This window comes from Anser brachyrhynchus (genome assembly GCF_964034855.1).
Source record: "Anser brachyrhynchus genome assembly, chromosome: 5".
In the NCBI taxonomy this organism is placed as follows: Eukaryota; Metazoa; Chordata; class Aves; order Anseriformes; family Anatidae; genus Anser; species Anser brachyrhynchus.
The window spans coordinates 4,105,330-4,128,452 of record NC_137699.1 but is presented as its reverse complement, the minus strand read 5'-3'; the positions used below and the strand labels follow the sequence as shown (position 1 = coordinate 4,128,452).

Sequence of the window (23,123 nt, the reverse complement as noted above, 5' to 3'; positions counted from 1 at the left end):
CTCCAACTGGATTTGGCTCCATTCACCACAACTCTTTGGGCCCGGCTATCCAGCCAGTTTTTAACCCAACGAAGCGTATGCCAGTCCAAGCCACGAGCAGCCAGTTTCTCAAGGAGAATGTTGTGGGAAACGGTGTCAAAAACCTTACTTATTCTACTTGAATAAGATCCCTAGGCCTCTGATTGGAACTTCTCCTCCATGCTCACTGATAATCAACTTAGTACCCTATTTTGAACTTTTTTTTTTTAACCTCTGAAGGGACAGTAACACCTATCTCCTTCTAAAGTGCTTTGTTAACACAGCATAACTACCACAAAACATTACCAAAATCCATAGGTGACCTTAACAACACTTTTAAAGAGCCTTCTCAAATTGTGTGCACATCTGAAGGATGGCAGTAATGCTGAAAATACAGAATCAGCCTATCTTTGAATTTAATAACAATTAAGTTTTAGTTTAACGGAATGGATGTAATTTCCATTCGATGGTAGGTGAATACCAACAACTTGCTAGATACCAGATTTCATTTAGGTGAGTTAAGCTGGAATCAAAGTACTGGAAAGTTTAATGTTATGAATCACTTTTGAAAATCCTAGACAGGCATTGTAGTCACCTTTAGTTTGTCTGCTTCGCAGCATCCCTGCTCTCAGATTTTGCTGCATGTCCTTTTCTCAGGCCTCTGATAAACAAATAGTAAGACAATTTTCTGTCTTAATGGAAGATTTTGAAAGCTTACATTAAACATGAAAAATTCTTACAGGCAAAAGACAGTTATGAGGAAATTTTATGCTATCTTTCCATACTGGAATCCTTTCTCATACTAATCATTAGATTGAACTGATATATCCATAATTGTTTCAAGTTGCTGAAGACAGGGGAAGCAAAGTCTCAGTGTTTACAAAGCCTACTTTATAAGCTTTCTAGTCTTTCCTCTCACTCCTCCATGCTCTTATCTGGTAGTCAGTCAGTGGTGTTGGTAAATACAGAAGTTTCTATAGACATCGGTCTTTGAAAGGATCTCAGCCTTCTAAAATAAATCCAAAATGCTTTCTGGAGTTCTGCCATATTCTGAGACATTTTCCTATAAAATGAGACATATGTGACTGCCAACATTGGTTGTATTATGGTGGGTAAAAATGGAGAACATATAAGCGGTGTTGAAGTTCAGGCTCCTCTAGGACAAAGAAGATATAACAGGTAGAAAGAAAGAGACTATACAATAAACCAGGGAAATCAACAGAGCAAACAGCAAGACTGAAAATTTACCTGACCTTCAGTTCTTCCCACAACCAGATAAATCACTGGTACCAACAGATCTGTGTTGCACGTCTGGAGGCAATATACAAGCCCAGTGCCCTGAAGCCTGGATGTTCCTGCACCAAAAAAACTCACAAGTGTCTGGTTTAGGTTAAGGAGAAATAGCAGAAAGAAGAAAGGCAAACTGCTCAGTTCAGAAGATTCACCAGGGTTGGAAATAAAAGTAGCTGCAAAAGAAGATCAAAACAGAGGCAACATTTTCCTCTACTACAACAACCCTGCTAAAGCTCTCTTCTCAGCATGCAGACAGCAAACTGCAGGAATAGCTATCACCCACATAGTTGCTCCCATTATGCCTACATATTAAATCACATTAAAAACAGCAACAAGATAAAACAACTATCTACCTGCTCTTTAAATAGATATGTGGCTATTAAACATACGCCTGTGGACGTAAAGGAAACATCACAGATGGGAAGATCAGGTTAATAAATCAATTTGTGCTATAACAAAGCTGGAAAATCCCTGTCTTTCTGTTAACAGTTGATCTGACGTGGCCTCCTTCAATGCAACAGGAGAAGGATACGGTCCTACCTCCAGGAAACCAGAACATTTATGTTCTTTTCTGTCTCCCAAGAGCTTGAGAAACTGCCTGTTCCCAGCAAACTAAAGTACTTTCCAAAGAGGTCTTATTCTGCCTTCAAAGATCTTTAGGGCAGTGCTCAGGCTATCAGAAGACTTCAGCCTCAGCATTGTTGTCTCCTGTTTTACTCATTCTTTATTTATTTATTTAGGTTTTCATTCCATTAAGCAATCATGGACCCTGGTGAGAAATAAAAGGACAGTAAATGAACTTTATTGCAGGTAAACGTGGCAGACTGCAGCATTACCCAGTACAGATGAAGATTTGTAAACAACAGACTGGCCAGAAGATGATCTCACCAAAAATACCCATCACATGCAGATCTTCCATGGCTCTAAGTTGCACTTCTTCATGTGGCAAGGTCTCTAATGGCATAGGACATCAGCTTCAATCTCATGAGCACCCAACTCCACAAACTAAGTCAGATTAAGGCTGCCACTCACCCCTCAGAGAGGGGCTCCTTTAAGAGTGTAAGTTATGAATAGAAAATGCATGCTTTCTTATTTAACAAATGGACATATAAATAGGTGGGAGGAGAGAGTCCTGAAGGGCAGAGGCAGCACTTAAAACCAGTATCTCACCCACTAAGGACATCAGGGCAGGAACTAGTAAAACTAAGACAGCTTCTGTTCTACAAATATCACTGTTTACAGCTCTTGAAGTTAACACATCAGCTATATTCCCATCTCTGCCTGTTAGAAGTACGTATCTTGCCTTTTGGGAGCTCAGCTGCTACAGGAAGTTGCTTCTTTCTTCAGCAAGAATACAGAAAGAGTTGTGGGGAAACCTTTTCTCACAGCTTCTGTGCAAGAAGAAAGTGACAAGATGAGCTTTTAGTAACTGGGAGAACTTCTGCCTTCATATTTCCACCTGCTGGTCCTGATGGGGATTCCTTCCTCCTAAGACTTACTCTCAGCTGAAGATCTTGTCAGGTCAAAGTCTCAAAGCTGGTGCAGTTAAACAGAACCAGCAATCCACAACAAGGCCTAAGAGACAATCTTTAACACTCCAGATTACTTCCAAATTAATGAACAACACTAAACACCTTGTGCAAGATAGCAACTCAGGCTTATGTCAGTCCTGATTATCTCTGGACTTTCTTTGAGTACCAAAACACAAGCTGAAAGAAGAAACCTGCCATAATATGACATGCAGTAAAGTTTCTATGAAAATCAAGGCTGATTTTGCACATCAGGATGCCCTGATCCATACAAAGCTTGCTCATTCATTACCAGGAGTGGCAAATGAGCAAAATCTACAGCCCTCGGTAAAGGAAAAGCTTTAAAAAGTAGTGGCAAGGGAAGGAATAGTCAGTGAAAGAGCTGTTATCTGTGACTTGAATGACAGAAGAAAGACAGTCAATATATGAGCAATACTGTTAGACGCTTAGCTTTTCAAAAACATGATTATCTTAAAGGGATGAGATTGTTTTTCCAACAGCTCATTAAATGTTTTCGAAGATGCTTTATGAGACATGAAAGTTTTAGTATAAATCAGGCAGAGTGCCAGATCTAAGTGGTTTCCTGCAAACAAGCCTCAGCAAAAAAAAAAAAATAATATATATATATACACACACACACTGACCCACAAACAGGCCTCTACATCACCTGCCATTAATTATTATTTAACCTTCACTGTTTTAAGAAATATGAAGAGACTCATACATATCATGGGTGAGCTTCAGCTAAGTCACATGGTAGCTCTTAGCTCACTGCAAGCACAAGGTAAGAAACAACTTATACAATTAACCTCCTTCCATCTTTGTTAGGAGCACACACAGGATGCTTTACTGAAGTAATTCAGTACTTCCAGCCCTGACTTAAAATACATGTCAGAAAAAATGGATACTGAGTTTCAGCTAATTAGCCAATTATCTGAGACTGGCTTTGATTGCCTCTGGTACTCTTACAACTATCTCTAGGAAAAAATTCAGCTCCCAGTATGAGTTAGCAAGATAGAGTCAGAATATACAGATACTGACAAAAAAAAAAAAAAAGAAAGGATCAATTTGCATTTTGATAATGCCATTTGTGTGAGAAAGTGAAACTGCTAAGCACTCATTATTTAAACTGAGCGAATATTCTCGTAGACAGTTTAAGTAATAGTGGCCAGAATTGGTTGAAGCTGTTATCATAAGTTTCCTGTATGTACTCTTTCCCTGTTTTGAAAAGTGCTCATTGCAGTGATAGACATTGGAGAGGAAAAAAAAAAAAAAAAAAGAGAGAAGAGAAGAGAAGAGGTTTTTAATCACGTTTTGAAAATAATTTTGGCAAGCACTAGTTGAAAACAAAGAAAAAGCACAAGCAACTGTACGTGTATAAAATGAGATTTCACAAAAGGCTAACTTGTGAATTTCCGTCTGAATAACAAGATCCAGAGCCTCTATTTGGGGACACTTCTCTGGGACCTGATTTGCAAAGGTTCCTCAGTCCATCCAGCTGCAATTCAGGGACTAGAAAACCTCCCTAGTTTACGCCTGCACCAAACCCCATGTCACAGTAGGGCTCTTACTGCCTCACTGAGGGGTGCTGTGATGCAGGAGGCTTGTTAACTCCATTCTGAACCCAAGGAAAGGGAGGAAAGCTCATAAGAGAACAAGAATTACAAAAGTGGTTTTGGAGAAGAGCCAAGGTCTAAGCTGAGCGCAAGCTGAGGTTTATGTATTTTGCTAGTTTGAGCTACTACTAAAAAACAAGCCCAAGGAAGCAGTCAAGCTGAGAAGCTAACTCAGAACCAGGACACTCCTGTGAACAACAACTTTCTTCAGTGCTCTCATGTCCTCTCTCCCCAATAGATGGTCAATATTCATTACCAAATCAAGGTAAACCAGTCACTTTATCTGGCAGCCTCCATCACGTTATCATCAGGTATGACTGAGACCAGCTTATTTACAGATGAGTTAAAAACTCCAACAGATGATAACAGACAGCTTTTTATGTCCCAGCTGGCATTTTATGTCCCCTGGAGAAAAGAAATGTAAGTCATCTGGAACCAGGAGAGGTTTTTTTTGATGGGGGTTGATCATTTCTGTAAGTAGAGTTTTATACTAGTGAGGAATTTCACAGTGTTCAGTGAAGGTTGTAGTTAGATGAAAGAGGAAATGTTTTTCTCCTTTTACTTTCTAGTAATGTGCATCTGTGAAAGCTTCATTCTTCAAAATAAATGTGTAAAAAAATCTGAAGTCAATATTATGTATGCAAGAATACATGTCCAAGAAGCTACATAAAGCACTAGAAAGCTCCAAGAATCATAAGTTAAGCTCAAGAAGGACAATAAGTGTACCAGAATCCTTGGAATTCAAAATAAGGCTAGTATTGAATATGCATCCTTCAAAGACACTCAAATCTATGTTCTGTAAACAAATCTATATAGGTACACTTTTTTTCAATGCAGAGTCCTCTGAAATCAGTGGAGTTTTAGGCAAGTTCGAAAGTCAGCCAAAAAAGAAACAGAGGCTCTGAGCAGTGACCTCTGTGGCCTTTTCTAATGAGTCACAAAAATCATGAGCAAAACTGAGTCATGAAGCCTGTAGCAGGATGGGTCAGTTAGACTAGTGTATCTAATTTCAGCAGAGATTTTGTGAGAGAGAAGCTATCTAATGCATCTATCTCCTTGAATAAGTATTTTCACCCTGATCTCTCCTCACACTTCATCATGGCTACATCTAAGCTATTTAATGCGTACAACATAAGCACATTCAGTACATGTTTACATGTGCATTATCACAAATGTAAGTATGCAATGCAACAATTTCCTGCTGATAGAGAAATGAAATTATGAAAGCTACTCATCTACATCTTTCTGTAAGGCTATGTTTCTCCAGTTTCTTTTCTGCCTCTATAAGGGAGGAAAGTTTGAGGTCCAAAATAGCTCTCTCCTTGCACTCTTCTTAAATGCTTCAATTGATTCTCATTAATCTCTGCCTTCAGTTTAGGAGCTGAGTAAGCTGCTTCTTTCATCTTAAAATTAAATTTGCTTGATAAATTATTATTATTATTATTAGGTAGGGAAAACCCACCTGCCATTAGATGCATTGGCTTCTATTTCTTCAGACGTCATTCATGGATCATTTGCTGCCCCGGTCATTGTCACTGCTTTAAGGATTATTTTGAATCTTTACAGAAAAATCATCATCTAATGATTTCCAAATTATTTTTCATTTATAAAATTCTCTTAACATTGTGACTTTTGAAACATAAATCTATAGCTATTTGGAGTGCTTTAAATAAAATACTTAGTGAAATATAAAATCAATAGATAGCATAAAATACTAACATAACTGACTACAAAAAACGATGTGTAAATTATATGGGAACCAAACAAGTGCAGAGTGGGAACCTGGCACCAGCTCAAATCTCCAAAATGAAGTTGGAGGGAAGAGCAATCTACAGGCATTGCTCCAATTTGATCTTGCACAGTGAAGTGTTCACCTCAGTGAGTTGGCATAGTCTGGGGATTTTCTTTTTCAGTTTTCAAAATGTATTTCAATGAAACATTTTTTAAAACACAAAGAAAAAAATCTTACTCTTCTGCACCTCAGCTAAAACAATATAGATGTGTAAACAGACAGAACTGAGGCATAGATGAGAAGAGGTTGTTCCTCCTACAGTGACTGAATCTTATGGGGAAACCAAAGGCCTGAGTACACCTAATTTTATCATCTCACATTTTATGTGAACAGTGTTCTGGAACTGGACAAGATACAACACAACAGTGGCAAGATTTGTTCTGAGCACATTATTGATATCCAAGTATCACTGCAATGCCTCATCCTGATCAGCTCTTACCAAAAAGATGATAAAACCCAAATCAGGCAGGGCTGCTTGACTGCTATGATTTATTTATTTATTTATTTATTTGCATGTGGATTTATTACCACAGACCTATACTTAAGGAATACACCACTAGAAACAAAGGGAAGAAAACCTAATTCTGTAGGTGACATGGAAAGATCTGCACTAGAGGCGAAAGCCTTAAAATGTTCATTGTTGGGTTAGAAAACAGCTTTCCCTTTTGTTATCAATTTATAGGTAGCTTTATATATAAATTCATAGCCTGCCTGCTGCACCTCTATTGAAAAAGCAGAGAAGGTTTGTCAAAAAGCTCTATTTGACCTGACTCAAAGTTTTGCTTTGCTTCTCAACTCTGTGTGTTCAAGTATTGCCAAAAGAATGTTTATTCTGTGAAATTTATTGCAGCCTGAACAGACTAGTAGACATGCATCTCTTGACATTTTAAACATGTAGTTGTTCTCTTGCTGTCAATGAAATTACATGCTAAAGGCTAAGTGCACATGTATATGTTTGCAGTCTGGGCCATGCATGATACCTAAATGATCTACTGAATAACAAAATCTATCATCTAAACAACAGCTATTCACCAACTCCTTAGCTAAGTCTCGCATTGTCCTACTTTACCAGTATTATCAAAATGTTTATCTTTAGTGGTATGCTTTCTGGCTCCTTTCTCCCTCTTCTGAAATCTATAATATGATTAAAGAGAAGCAAAGTTTGTAAGGAGAGGTAATACCTTTTATTAGAACAACTGATACATATCTCCTTAGACCATCAGGGCTACAACCACACAACCACTATAATTTAATTAGTCATTTTAATACAATTGAAATAATGGTAGTGACCTCAGCCAAAGCATTTGTGTATACTTTTCTCCTAAAGAGATCAGGCAATGCCCCATAATCCTGCACTAACATGTCTGTCTTTATTCAATTCCATGACTCTCAAATAAGTCTGTCAAAGGAAAAAAAAAACTTGTTCATCTCTCTGCATGATAAAATAGGTACTACCATAAAGTAAACAAATTTTAACCTGCCATGTAACTGGCAAGTTTTCAACAGAATAAAAAAAATACTGCAGAGGTTATCTGAGAGTCTTTTTTTCAAGATGATCTTTTCATGCTGTTTTTCAACATTCAGAAACATGTCCCTTCCATGACTTCCAAAACATTTCACCCTAGAACTGCAGCCTTGTGTATCTGATTATTTCCCCCCCAAGAGTTTTTTGGGAATTGTCAGATTCTGCAATGACCTAAGAAGTCTTGCTGCACTTCCCTGGTATTGTGCTGAAAGAACCTACATTTACTAATTACGTATATATAGCTGTGTAATCAGGAGGTAAAAATTGAAACACCACCTAATATATACAAAGCCAGCAGTTGAGAAAGGGCAGTTCCTGCACTCTCAGATATGATTTAATTAATCTTGCAAGGGCTTTGACAGAAATGTAATTTGCCAAACCCAGCACATTTTTCACTGCCAATTAATTAAACAGCTTTACTAAGAAGGGTCCAGTAAATTAAAGAGCTGCAAGCCTAGAACTTTACATTATCTAATTGTACCACAAACTCAGCTACTGATATTTCAGTAGCCTTTCTATATGCCCTTTCAGTATGCCTTTTTGATAATCAGGAAAATCTATGTGAAAAGCAGATTTTGAAACTGTTGTTTTCCACACTCTTCCTTAAGGCTGACATATTTCTGTCTCATTGTAGCTCCTAATTTTCCTCCTGTGACCTACACAATTACTCAGTGACAACAGCAGGACACAGTTCCCAGCTCCAGCTATCAATAACATGAAGTGTCAGTATGCTCTGCACTATGTGTCAAAAGTTGCCTGAATTAGTCTTCAAAAGGTTCTGAATCTTGACAGAAGAGGATAAGAGCAGAAATCTCTTTATCCATTCCTGCTTATTATTTGCAATTTCACAAGCGCGACTTCAAAGTCTGGCTACAAATGACCAAGGAAGGTGAGCCAAAACAACATTGTTGCACACAAGTGCAGTATGTGTAACAGAAGACGTGACTTTTCAGCTACAGTACTGTAAGAGGAATGCATTGCTTGAACTCTTTCCATCTAAATCATCTCACATGCTCTTAGCACATGAGACAGTGTTATGTGATTTTAAGCATTCAGAAAGTCTCTTTCCATCCATAAAGATTCAGGTTTTTCTTGTAAACAAATACTGTCCTGGGGAACAAATCAAAAATAATATTCCCTTCATAAAACAGTGTTAAGAACATGCTTGAGGACATGAGTCATGAAAAACTAGAAAAGGATTATAACTTTCCATGTTACTATGCTTTTGTGGGAAAGAGACAAGAGAAGGACCCCTTGACAACTTACCCCCTTTCAAATGACGTCTAGAAATCCTTAATTTTTCTCTTAATGTGCTGCCTTGCCCTGTCTCACTCAGGAAACAAGATAGCATGAAATGAGAATTTCTATGGACTAAAGCTCAATTATACGCTCAGATTTTTCCTGAAAATCTTTTTCTTGAAAAAAAAAAAACCTGATCTTTTAATCTTTTGAATTTAACTCACTTGAGAATAAAATATCTATGTAATTTTCATCATTTTATTGACCCATCTAATCCCTTGTCCTGCAACTAACCAGCTGCAAAAATTCTGAAATATCCATAAGAAGTTTTTACAGGTTAATCTGAAAAAGAAAAAAAAAAAAAAAGAAAGAAATTTTAACAAGTTCTTTCCTGAGGACTGAGGAAGACGAACATGCTGAGGCAAACCTCTGAACTTCCAGAGACATTCTCATTGCTGGAGATCACAGAATCATAAAGGTTGGAAAAGACCTCCAAGATCATCTGGTCCAACCATGCCCCTACCACCTGTCTTGTAATATGCCTGTAATAGGTCATGTAATATGCCACTACATGCCATTAAAAAACAAACAAAAACAAAAAAGCAAGGTTTCACTACTTCTGAGAAAGTTGCACACTACGCTGCACTTTTTAAAAGAAAAAACCCGCGAGATACACTTTTAAAATTAGTCATCTGTGGGTCTGTCTAATCACTGGGAACATCTTATCCACCTTTCCTAAGAGCCCATTACTAATGTTTGGTTTCACCCGGTATTTTGCATTTGGAATATTCAAATAGGAAGGCAGTTATATAGCTCATTCAGATCAGGCAGATTTATGATTTCTTGTACGGTATGAAGTTATTTCTATACCATACTAGGTAGTGGGAAAATAAAAACATGCAAGGTTGTGGAGCATTCACATGCTCTGACAATGAAATCCAAAAATCTATGACATGTAGGCCACCAGCTAACTTTAAAAGTGGTTAAAGGGTGACCATAGCCCTCATAATCAAATCACTCTCCATGATTCTCACTTGTCTCATCCTTCAGCTACACAAACCTCAGTTGTTTCAGCAGCTGAGAATTAACGCAACAGATTACTTCATTCAGCTCTAATCACCTTGAGCTTTCAGTTTCAGATGTTAGCCTCAGTCAAAACCACAGTAACTTCATTTCAGACTCAATATATCAGCTCACATTCACCCAAAATCTATAAACAAGTTGCATTTTTGAGTTCTGTAATAAACATTTTACTTATTTCCCAGTAAGAGCTCACTGACAAAAGCCCCTTTCTCATGATTGACAGACTGCATACCTGTAACATAGAAATTGTTAGAGCATGGTTGTTCTTACAAATCAGACTGGTTTCATTGTGAACAACAGATTTATGGTCACTCATATTTAAGAAGTCTTCAAGAAATTTTTATTTTCCCAATCTCAAAAAATTTTACACTTTCCCCCTTCTTTAGATTCTTTTTCTGGAAGTAAGTCATTTGATTTAATGTGCTTTGAATAAAGGATTCAAAGCAATTTGTACAATATATCTAGGCAATTTTACTTAAAGCATAGAAATAAAGGTTTGTTATTTGTTAAAGAAAAAAAAAAAGCTTTATTAAAGTAACAACTGTTGTCACCAGTCTCTCTGGAATATCTTCTCTTAATGAGTTGATTCCAGGTGTCTTGCTTTCTAAACTAATTTAAATAGTGCAAGCAAATTTACACTGCAGTGTTAATATTTAGGCAGCTGCTTAAATGTAATCATTATTTTTCTGTAAATCATTATTTTTGTGGCAGTTGCACCTTGATCTAGGTCCCAGCTGAGTTTCAGCTTTTTAATGTAATAATGTTTCACAGGCATAATAAAAATTGCAGCACATTGCACCATTTGCTCTCTTTTTCTGAGCTAACTCTGCAGTTCTTTTATTGCAGCAGGAAGTTTACCTTCGTAAAGATGATATAACTGATCTCCAGCAAAGAGCAAAAATTCAAAAGCTGTGCCTTCTAATACCAGTCAAGAAGCATTGTACGGATAGATGCAAAGCACAGAAACTGCCAAAGTCTTCAGCCTTTAGTGAGGCTTCATGTCAGCATATATACAGGAGACTCATTGTTCCAACAACTCTACAAAACAAGGGCCTAATGCAACCTCAGGAAGTGAAAGGATTGAAGAAATCCTTTAGGCAAATGATGTGCTGAGATGTATGATTGTATTCAGATACCCCTTTTCCAAGAAAGGCTACTACATGTTAAAGGCTTAGAATTTTTGTCTTGACACTGAATGTGAAATTTAAAGTACAGTTATTCATAATGTAAACTGCAGGATAACATTATCAGACATACCAAGATAATTTTATTTACCTTAAGTTTCATGAAATACACATGTTAATCTAGCCCAACCCCATGCCTTCTACAGTCCTTCCTGCATGGGAACCCTTCCTACATGGAAACCCTTGAAGTAAATCAAGCTGAGTTTTCAAAGCACATTGTGCGTGGTCCAGATATTCTTCCCCCTAGAAACCTCAAGTGTCCATGTTGAGAACCAATCTCCCACTAAATCATTCTGCTTCTGTCCTAAACATCACCAGGGCTGGATACACAAATAGGTCTGCATGTATAGTACTAACACCGTTCTTCAGTTTCCACTCATGCTCACCTCAAACTCTTTTCCGTTTTTTAGGGATTTTCTGTATTAATTATTAGGTTAGTGTTATCTGTAGTATGTATTATCTATAGTAGCATCCATTATCTGTACTATGCATCATCTCTTTGCTTAAATTCTAGCATGTGTGAACCAAGATTAACCATCCTTTCTGGTACAGTGAGCTTTCTCCTAAAAACTGTGTGTTCAAGGGCCACAAGACAAATGACAAAGCTCTCTTGGGTACAAGAACAGGTAGCTGAGGAATAATGAGAAGGATAACAATTCCGGTCACTTCTGACCTGTCTGCTCCTCTCTGAATGGGACTGCTCAGGCAGCTGAGACCCAAGAATGATCACTGCTGGTGTAGCAGTGGATTATCAAGTTAACATGTACTGAACAAATAGACATTCTAAAGCAGTTTGAAGCAGCAACTACTACCTGTGGAACACAGGTTACATAGATCTCAATTTATTTCCACACAGTGCTCAAAGTAAGGGGACTTCTTTGTTATCTGTCTGCATTAAAAGCCTATTTTGTTACTGTTTTGTTCCTGGAGCTCTGCACCTCAATGTACAACAAAGTAACAGTATATTTCCAGAAGTCAAAAAAGTACTTGCAATTGGAATAATAACTATTATAAACTGGTATTTTAACCAACTGATTTTGCATTACTGTAAATATAGCCAAGTAGATTCATCTGAAAGAGTAAAAGCTAGTCATTGCAACAACTACATGGTAATTGTAATTAGAGCAAAGATAAGCTTGTTTATCACAATGAAGTAATAATGGGTTTTTCAAGGGTGCAGAAAGAGAATAGTGCAGATATATATATCTTTAAAGATGTGTGACTGGAAAGAATAATAATTATTCTTGAAAAAAATTAAGAAAAATATTCCTTCTTAAAATGGGCAATTTTCTACATCTTTAGAAATGAGCACTCAGTTGATACTTTCCCTTCACTAGTTAACCAAGACAGTATTTCCACACGAAAGCCAAAAATTCACTCAGGACAAATGGTTTAAACTCTGCATAGAAGTTACTCACATTACATCTACACAAATTATAGAGAAAGCTTAATATTAATTTATCTTTAAATCCAGGAAAAATGTTAAAACTCTCTGCTTGCATTGCCTAGTAAACATCCTATTGACTTAATTTTCTCAATAACTGTCTACTTTAACACAGATGTTCTTGTTACCCTGCCTTGCTAGAAAACTGGCAAGATGAAAGAGCATTGGATAAATAAACAATATTCCTAATGTCTATAGTAATTAAGCACTGCAATTACTGCAGAAAGTACACCACCTCCTTTTAGCCCACCTCCTAGATAAACGTTCCATTAGAAATGATAGCTCTTGCTGTTTGCTTTTAAGTAGCCTTCTAAACACTTTAATGGCTGTGAAATCTAATTAAAAATACAGAAGGGAGTGAGGTGGTTTTTTGTTGTTGGTGGTTTTTTTTTAGTTGTTTGGGAGTGGGTGGGGGGTGTTTTTTAAAATTGTGTATTACCTAATCTGAATTGCTTGAAGGCCAAGCTTTATTGTTTGAATGAAGTTTGTCATTAAAAATCCAGTTCAAATTGCACTGATGTTTTAATGCACTAGGTGGCATAATGATATTCACATTACAGCAAATTAAATGCTTCACCACTACCTACATACATAGCTTAATAATAGAAGCAGCCCTTTTTGTCAGGTAAGAAATGGTAATTTTTGTAACAACAGAAATGCTAATATTGATAGTCCTCCTTTTTGTTCTTTGCAAGAGTACTTCAAATTTTAAAAGAATAAAATCATTCTTATTTAAAGACAATATTAAAACCCAATTTGGTGTTCACGTCAAAATATTGGTCTTCTCATTTGGTACACTTTCCATTGATTTGCTACGATCAGAACATGATGTTTCTTCTAAATACATGTACAAGAACGGTGCAAAATAGTAAAATTTTCTTGCGTGTTATCCTCCCTCATCTCTATAAACTGGCAAACCTGGACACACACCTGCTGAAAGATATTTACAGATGACATAGCATTGTACTGGCCTGTGCTGTTCGAATTCCAGTAGCACTTGGAGGGACATTAACTTCATTTAGAGAAAAGATCTTTGTTTCTTTTGATGTATGAAATATCCCATTCTCCCTCCAAGAAACCCAGACATGTACTGGACCAACATAACATATGGATCCTAAGGAACACAATTTTAGGCAAAAAAGTTGACAAAGTGATATCCAAATAGTCCTGCTATAAACCTTTACCTGTTCAGTCAGATGAGCAGGATTAATGTCCAGACCCTCTTGTTCACAAAGATGTTCTAAGGACTGAATGCCCAGGTGAAAGTGAACTACTGAAATCAGTAGTAAGGATTTCCATTAAAAGTTCCTTTACACACTACTTCATTCCTGACTGTGACAAAGTTTACCCTGAGCAACTTTGCTTGTGGCCAACATTAGAGCATATCAAAGACATACAGGCTTGAGAGTTATCACTTGTTTCATCAGCTTTGATATGGGCCACATTAAATGCATGTTGACACTGCCAGGAATTGGACCAGGTGAGTTTAATCAATCTTTTCCATCTCTAACTCTATTAATTCCACTATTATTTTGGACATAATGAAAGATCCTTTTAGACTGATTCTGGTGTCAGTCTGAACTAGCATTATGTCAAAAAAAAATTTAAGTCATCTTCATTTACTGTAAGCTCAGAGTCTTGCTTTTTGCTGCAGATGTTCTGCCATAGTTTGCTTGAATCCTGGGCACTAAATTACAAAATACGTCAATGTAAAGTGGCAGCGAAATCATTTATCATTAACTTGAAGAGACCATTATTCAGCTGTGGAAGATGACTGTTACATGAAATGCAGAAGGATGAGATCATGATTTAGTGACCAGGAGAAGTGTTCATTTTCCAAAACAGCAATATATAACAAGAGTGAGAAAGGAATAAAGTATAAGCAGTTGATACAATTTTATATGGATAATGTTTTGATGTTCTCCCTCCCGGTTAAAATTGGCTTTTATGAGACTTGTTGCTGATTAGCAGACTTTTTTTTATTGGCTGACTTCTATATCTGTCCCACTTCTTTCTGTGAAATCACAACTCCCACAAGATAGCTCAGTACTACAAGCAGATGACCTACCTGAGTGTCAGAAAAAGGATTAAAATTGGTATGAAGCTTAGAGTCCAGAAATTATTATTTCCACAGCTGTTTGGTGTGTTTTGTTGTTTTTTTGTTTGTTTTGTTTTGCTTTGTTTTTGACGTAGTCACTAACATATTTGGCTGCTTTATGAAATTATCTTCTCTTAGAAAGCTTTTTTGTGTAAACAGCTGAATAGGGTAATGTTATTGGTGGGACTAATTTTGTAAAGACTGAAGATGTGTTCAGTACAGAAAAAGTGAGCATAGAATGAAGCACTGTATCAAATGCCACAAAGTTATCAACTTCTAGAAGAGATTAAAGATGAGACTTCTTTTTATGATGCAGTCAGTAAAAAATGCTGAAATGCCTACCTTTTCCAGCTGGTGCATCCCTTCCTCTACGCAACAAATGGATGCCAATGTTCTCAGTGTCTGCGGATAAAGGCACCTGAAACAATCCTGGCGACAGATCTTAAAGAGAGCAACTACACCTCCTTCCTGTGGGGGAAAAGCAAAAATCAGAAAAGCAGCACTGAATGTTTCTCTAGCATTTAATTGAGATTGTCATAGGGGGAGGGGTAGATTCCTTTAGTAATTTATCCGAATTAGCTATCATCAAAACACCAACAAAGAGGATGTTAAGCTCACACAGAGAACTCAAGCTGATTAATGCTTATACTCTTAATGATGAAAAAGTAATACAGCCTCAGTGGGAGGTGTACTTAAGTGACTGACTTTTACCAATTTCAAGCACAATTTAAATTAAACTTGACATTCATGTGAAAATGACAAAGATTGGAGTGATATTTAATTTATAGTTCAACCATATGCTATTAGTTTAAAACAGATTTGTTAGCAAATATTTAACATTCCTCTACATTTCTGATACCCATACAGTATTTGCTTATTGATAAAATATGAAAGAGATCACGTGGCTGAAGAGCTACTGAAAATATCGAAATAGGTGTCAAGTTCTACAAAGATATATAATCCATATACTCATCATCTAGCACATAAAACTTAAGTTCTTACACATTTTTCTATAGATATAGTATATAATAAAAAATTGAGTATATATACATCCCTATAGTAGCAAGCCTTCTTAATTTCCAAGATAGCACACAAATATATAAATATTAGCAAAGGCCACATAATAAATGGAAAGATAAATATATACAATACATGCACTTCAAATTTTTTGATGGACTGTTACCTAAAAATGTTATGCCATCAAGTAGACTACAGATGCAATATATTACATAAAAGCAAACACAGTGAAAAAGAAAGCATTCAAAATATTAATCACAGATGAAAGATCTTGGTCTAAAATATTCAGATTGCAAGACTGAAATAATTTTAATTGGAATCATGGACCAAGTGTAATATACACTCTTCAGTCTAAGACTGCTTAAGTATCATCTATATAAAAATATCTTTCAGATCTACTGAAATAATTTTTCTCCTAACAGTTTGTTATTTGGAAACTCAACAGGTTGTGTTGACAAAATCTCCAGAATACAATTCAGAACTATTTCCATATTTTTGTACTATCTCTGCTGGAATATAGTAGAGAATAATAGAGTAAGATAATCTGCTCAGTTTAACAAAAATAGATACCAATTTAAAATAAAATTAGAATTAGACAAAATTAACACCTGTATATTTTCAGGATATAACTTTATGTCTTTGCATATGTTTGTGTCATTTCTATGAAATCAGTGAAAATAGTAGGTTTAGTAAGGTTTGCTAAGAGTAAAATTATTTGTGGAATTGTAAGAAGTGCACGTATATCTGAGTTATGTCTTGTATTGCTATATATAGCCCGCTGCACAAAGATATTTCTGAGCCTTTAAAATAAAAGGCAGTACACCAACAAGAAAAAATGTCATTTTTCCTTCCACAAAAGTTTATCGGTATTTCACCCATGTAGTAATTAAACTATCTATTAAAAAAATATATAAAAGACCAAGTACAGCATTGTCCCCAAACCTGAGGTAATTAGGATTTCTTGAGTCTTACTGTTAGATCGAAAGTCCTCACAGTTCAGTGGGATCAGAGAAGATCTGATTCTCTAGTTTGGTTATAATAAGCAGAAGTTTGTGGACGACACTAGTAAAGCTCAAGTAATGTTGGCACATTAGCTTCAAGCTTTCTTTATGACAAATGGGTGCCTTGCTTTTGCCTCTGATGGACAGGAAGTGATTTATCACTGCATTTGTCAGGAGGAGATCCAAACCGCTTATTTTGTGCGCTGAATGCCATTACCAAGTTGTAAAATGTTGATCACAGGTAATGAATCTAGAGAGCTGTAAGTGAAATAGGCAGGAAATACTGTGCCTGACGCTGTGGCTTGTCAAAAGCACCCAGCTGCCCTAAACTTTACTGGAATCTCAGCATCCCCCAGAAATTATTCACCTTTATCTAATTTTGTCCCCTGTGCCTTTTGCAAGGATGACAGAACTACTCCATCTGATAGGAATAAATATAAGTTGGTCAAATGGGTAAATAGTTCCATCCAAAGAAACCTAACAGCACTGAGTTTTGCTTGCTTTGGAGATTAACTTGCAGTACACCTTTCCAAAAGCTCCCAATATATCTAAGCATGCTTTTATTTACCCTTTGCAAACTTTTGGTTAAGAACTGGAATTGCCAAAGTAACACATTAAACACTGCTCTTGTGGTAATGCAAGTTTCATTCAGGACAGGCTTCACATACTTTCTGCAATGACAGGACAACTTGCTTTAATGCTTGATGACCTGTTTCTCTCCTATATTGGATTAGTAGGAATTCAATTTCCTGGAGACATCCCTGAGATGCAGTTCAGAAGGGCTAGCAGTAGATAACAAAATCACCTGAAATACAATCGCAAGTATGTGAGGGAGGTCATGAGTATAAAAAGCCAAACTGTGCACGGGTTGAGTGAATAAAGAGCAGAAAAAAAGGCATCCAGCTCTAAGGAGTAGTATTTTGCAGGTCCAGCCTTACACGACTCAAAGTACAGCAAATTCCCATCAAGCCTTTCCTTGGGATGGAGGACAACATTTGTTATTAGCTCTAAAGAAATCTTCCTAATAAATACTTGCTAGAAATGGAACTGATATATAAATGATTTGCTGCACAACCCTATGGAACTCAAACAGTAAAACATTTAGGCTCAGCTACTCCAAAGAAAGGTGTGATAAACAGCTATGGTATATTTGTTTTACTGTAAATAAATACTATCTGCATTTTTGCTTCTCTCTCTTTAGAGAGACTATTAATATATTATCCAGTCCAATAAAGTTAGCATTACACTAATTGATCAGTGAAATGGATTTATTTACGAAGTTGTTTTTTTTTTCCTGTATTACTCTATGCCCTGGCATTTATTCATCATTTACTCTGAAACTCTCATTTTTAAGGATTCTTCTGGTTGTCATGAAGCTGAATCAATTTAAAACCAGTCTACTTCAAGCAATGCTAATGTTTTCTACAGGTGCACAAATACACTCAAAATTTGTCCATGGAAGCTGTGAATGCCCCATCCCTGGAAGTGCTCAAGGCCAGGCTGGATGGGGCTTTGAGCAACCTGGTCTGGTGGGAGGTGTCCCTGCCGATGGCAGGGGGTTGCAACCGGATGGCCTTTAAGGTCCCTTCCAATCCAAGCCAGTCTGTAATTTTTATTTTATTTTATTTATTATTTTTTTAAGATCTTGATGATCTCATAACATGAAGGTAAGAATTTTAACAACGAAGACAATAATTTGCAGGTTTTAAAATGAGAGATTCTGGGATCAAATCTCATAGACACAATGCTATAAAGATTTTATGAATACACCCCTGCAATGAATGCAGCCCTAGACAATGATCCAAGTTAGTCACATTGTTTTATGCTTATGTGTCAGGAGACATAAGAAAGAAGGATTTTTAGGAACATTTGCTTCCAAAGGTAGGAAAATGATCCACAGGCAGAAGCTTGATTAAAACAGTTTTTTGCAACTGGTAGTTGCTACAAATGCTGCACTGGCTCTTCCTCTCCTCATTTTCTCTTTTTGCATTTAAAATCATCTAAACTGGTGGAGTTTCCATTATGCTGCCACCAGCATAGACATCAGATGCACATGACATAGTTTAAAACTCACACCACATCTTTGATTTTTCTTTTAGCTCAGAATTCAAGGATTTTTATTAATGTTATTATTTGTTTCTTCTTTTTTCCTTCATTTCTTATGTTGTCCTTGCTACTACTCATTTATGTTAGAAACCATCTTAGCCTTTAAACTTCACACAGAGAACAACTAGCTGGCTTGACAGTGTGAGACAACATGACTCTTCCACAGCAGATTAGTTACATGCTGAAAAAAATAATGAACACCTATATTTTAACTTCGACTGCAAAGCTCAAAACAGTTTCCAGTGAGTCAAAGGATGCCTCCAGGTACAATAAAATTATAGGTGGCTTTTCAGCAGAGGATGTTAGAATTTCAAAGACTTTTTAATTTTTGGTAACTGTATTGGCAGGGGGAGGGAAAGGAAGGAGGGAGACGATTGAAAACCTTACCAAGATGTAAAGCAAGAAACCAGTTCCAAGTAGCTTCTCAAAATTAACATGGTTCTTGGCTTCATGTCTAAGATTTTGATGTACTATAGAAGCGTAATTTATGGCTTAAGGCACAGAAGAACACACTAATACAGCAATTGACAAGATCACAGATTGTCACGGAGAGTAAGATTTCAAGTTTGCATGAATAGAGTGTTGCTTTCACTAAACAAATATTCAGCTTCTATTTTTTTTTTTTTTTTTTTTTTTTACAACAATAGCTCTTTAGGAAACTTCTGTATGTATGGGAGGTCTCGAGATCTTTGCAAATATTAAATCCATTCTCATCCTCTTAATAAGTGGGCACAGCATCAGGTTTTTTGTTTTATTGTTTGTTTTGTTTCTTAATTTTATAAATTACCCTGCACTTTCACTGTCATAACTGCTTATTCAAGTGATCAAATGCAAAATTTTGGTCTATTATGGTTCTTCTGCCACCTTTCTCACTGATGCAGGTATCCTTTGTCTTCTGTATGACATTGGTTGACGGTGAGCCCAGACAATTGCATTTCAGTGCATAGAGCAAACAGATGCACAGGATGGGTGACACAATCACCACTATAGTTTGGCAACCAAACACCACTTAAGGTTCTTTGCATAAGGACATGCATTTCCTCACTTGGAAACGATTTAGTGCATCCTGTGACATATCCATGTAATAATAGTAATAAATTAATTTAGTGATTTATGGAAGGTCAGACTTCATTTCTGATAAATTGAACTGTCTGTAGAATTCTCATAATGATAAAAAGAAGACGACCAATTTTCTCCAATTTGTAAGTTCTGTACTTCCTCAATACTCAACATTTTAATTATTTTTTTTTTTGGGGGGTGGTACCACTGAGTGGAGCTCATATACCAACTCAGGAAAAAAATAAACCTCTCATGCTGTTGCCAGGATCCACTACACATGAGTCTACCTCATTCAGAGCCTTAAGAACAGAGTAGTGTTTTTATGGTGCAAATGTCCATCTAAAGGCAGAGCAGAAAAAAAAAAATAATTAGATGGTGCTATTTATCCTCATCTCCAAGCAGGACAAGGAGTTGGCATAACACTCCACAAGCAGAAGCTTGGGGAAAAAGTTTCCTTCTATACGTACGTACTAGGGATTGGATTACCATATCCTTGACCTCATAAAATGCCTTGCCTTTCTTATTTTTTCAAGATCCAAGTGTCCTCAGAGGTACAAACTCTGCATGGATTGACAGTATCATTAATTTTGGTAGAGTGATGGGTTTATACCCACAGTGAGCATCAACTGTTGAATGAGTAAGAGCACATGCTGCCAGAAGTAACCTACACTGCAATGACAGCCCTCTGTAAAAAGACTTAAGAAAGACATGTCAGAAAGACTTAAAAGGTTCCTGTTCCTTTGCTTGCCCACACAACTTTAGTCTAAATATCTCATCTGTAATATTCAGAATTATCAGCATTAATTGGGCACTTGAAACTAATAAGAATTTCCTTCCATTTTGCTTGGTTTTGGGTGAATGATGCCACCTGAGCTGCAAGAGTGCATACACCTCAAGAGGGGAGAGAGAGGGGCAAGAAAAAACAACAGCAGCTTTCCAGTGCCTCAGAGGAGATTATCAAGATTACACAGCCAGGCCTTCTACAGCAGTACCTGGAGGGAGGAAAACAAGGATGGACATAAACTGAAACAAGAAAAGATCCAGATAGGTGCTGTGAAATATCTACATCAAGAACTATTAACTGACAGGAGACTTCTTGCCTGCTATCTTCTCTCTTTTACATGCTCAATTTATTTATAAAACAGCGAAATAATAATAATAATAATAATAATAATAATAAAGTTTCTCAGATTTAAGTTTTGTTGTTCTTTAACCTAGATTTTATCAGTCTCCTGAAATAAAGAATTTCATCTTGTCCTGTACACTTCAAAACTTACCACCACTAATATGTTAAGTAAAATAATCCACTTGTATTACTATTTTTATTCCAAATTAATCCATACATTCCCCTTACCTTAGCTATGATACGGCAAAGGTGAGCACCTTCCTGGGTAAGGCTGAATAAACTATTAATCGCTGACTCAGTGACGTACACACTATCCGACAAATCTATTTGTCTCAGAAGGTTCTGTGTGATATAAGACAGTAAAACACAGTTACTTCCAATGAAAATAAAACACAGTTACTTCCAATGAAAAACGTGAGTATTATATTTAAGATGAGACGGAGCAGAAAGTCTAGTCCATTTAATCCATACCATTTTCCTTCTCACCCAGATAAACTGAAAGCAAAGAAAAACATAGGCAGGAGTCAGATCAATCATATTTTAACACATTTTCTATCACATTTAAATAGATGTAATCAAGAATAGCAATATTTCAAAATAAATATGATCAGAGTAAGAAAACAGGCATGTGTTTGAAACCTTTTAATAAAGAACTCTGCAGTTCAGTAAATCATTATTAGATTTGGCCTGGAATTGAACTAAAAATGTGGGAAGGCAACTAATTGTCTCAGTGGAGAAGCTGTATCACAATGTGATACAGGATTTTCACATTATTTATTAGCAATATTGCCTTACTCTTTCTAACACAATTTTCTAAGGCTCTATGATCATCAGTAGTCTTAGATAAAACGGAAAAGTGTCACTGATCAATAACAGGAATACTCAGAGAGAAATAATTTATTTCTCAAATATATGAAATAGGTTAAATATTTTATCTTTGTAAATAGTTATCTTGCTTTTGTATGTACGCCCTTGCAACTGCACAGATAAACACAGCTGCTAGAAGAACACAGCTTAATTTTATTCTCTGAAAGCACACAATCATTAGAAGAAGAATTGTTAGAAGGAGGAAGGTAATCATTTACATATTTAATACAACTTTGAAAGAAATGCAAAGAAATATCCCACATTTTACACTATTATTGATACAAAGCTCGGTTATCTTCCTTTTAAGACGCTGTGTTCTTCCACCCTTAGGATTTCCCTTTAGAAAAATTCTTCTTTAAAAGACATAACTTATCAGTTCACATTATTATATGAATCATTTTCATGAATAAATCCCGACACACTGATTGGAACATAAAGCTCTTGAGTAAATAGTCCTAGCCTCTCACCTAAACAGTCTGCTCCACTGTGGCCAACTACCCACAGACAATGTGATTGTATAGCAGAAGTGAGCACACAGTATGACTAGGTGGTTCAGAAAACTGCTCTTATGATGTTTTGTTTTGATAGATGACCTCTCTCCCAAGTCGTCAGCCATGGGAATACAGATGGGATGGTGCAGAACCCTGCTCTCTTAAAATATATAGGGATTAGGGATCAGGATTTAATGTGTCAGTAAGCGTCAAAGTGTTCAAACAGAACTATTCACAGTCTACAACTCCTCTTCAGATTAAAGGGAATAAGCATCAAAACAACCACCACCTACTCACTGAATTTGCAATATGCAGTTATTTATGCACTTAAATTCATATGACGCATTTCATGTAGTTCTCATAAATCCTAACCAAAGTGCATTAGCACGTAGCTTGTTAGCTTGACTATAATTCTGAAAATATATTCTGGAGACTTTCAATTCCTAGCAGTGATCTTTTAAAACTATAGGGGATGTTTCTGAAAGAGCCGCAAATTTTTTACTATCTTAAAGCATCAAGGTACATTAGAATTTTAAAAATACCATGCAGTGATTTTGCTTTAGCACAGTAGTAAATACTGTTTAACTATTTTCTTTTCATCAAGCTTCTTATTTTCTTTTTTTCCTGCTCAAAGT

The 23,123-nt window shown here is 36.4% G+C and overlaps 1 protein-coding gene across 22 annotated transcripts in view; it reads right to left on the bottom strand.

Annotated features, from left to right (window-relative positions):
• The window catches only part of INSC (INSC spindle orientation adaptor protein), a 332,365-nt gene that overhangs the window by 232,364 nt on the left and 76,878 nt on the right, over window positions 1–23,123 (bottom strand). For all 22 annotated transcript variants that reach the window (XM_080595847.1, XM_080595865.1, XM_080595846.1 and 19 more), the window contains 2 exons: window positions 21,359–21,472; window positions 15,164–15,289 (listed from right to left, as the gene is read on the bottom strand). In XM_080595847.1, the coding sequence (XP_080451973.1) occupies window positions 15,164–15,289; window positions 21,359–21,472 (240 nt within the window). The remainder of the gene's footprint in view (window positions 1–15,163; window positions 15,290–21,358; window positions 21,473–23,123) is intronic.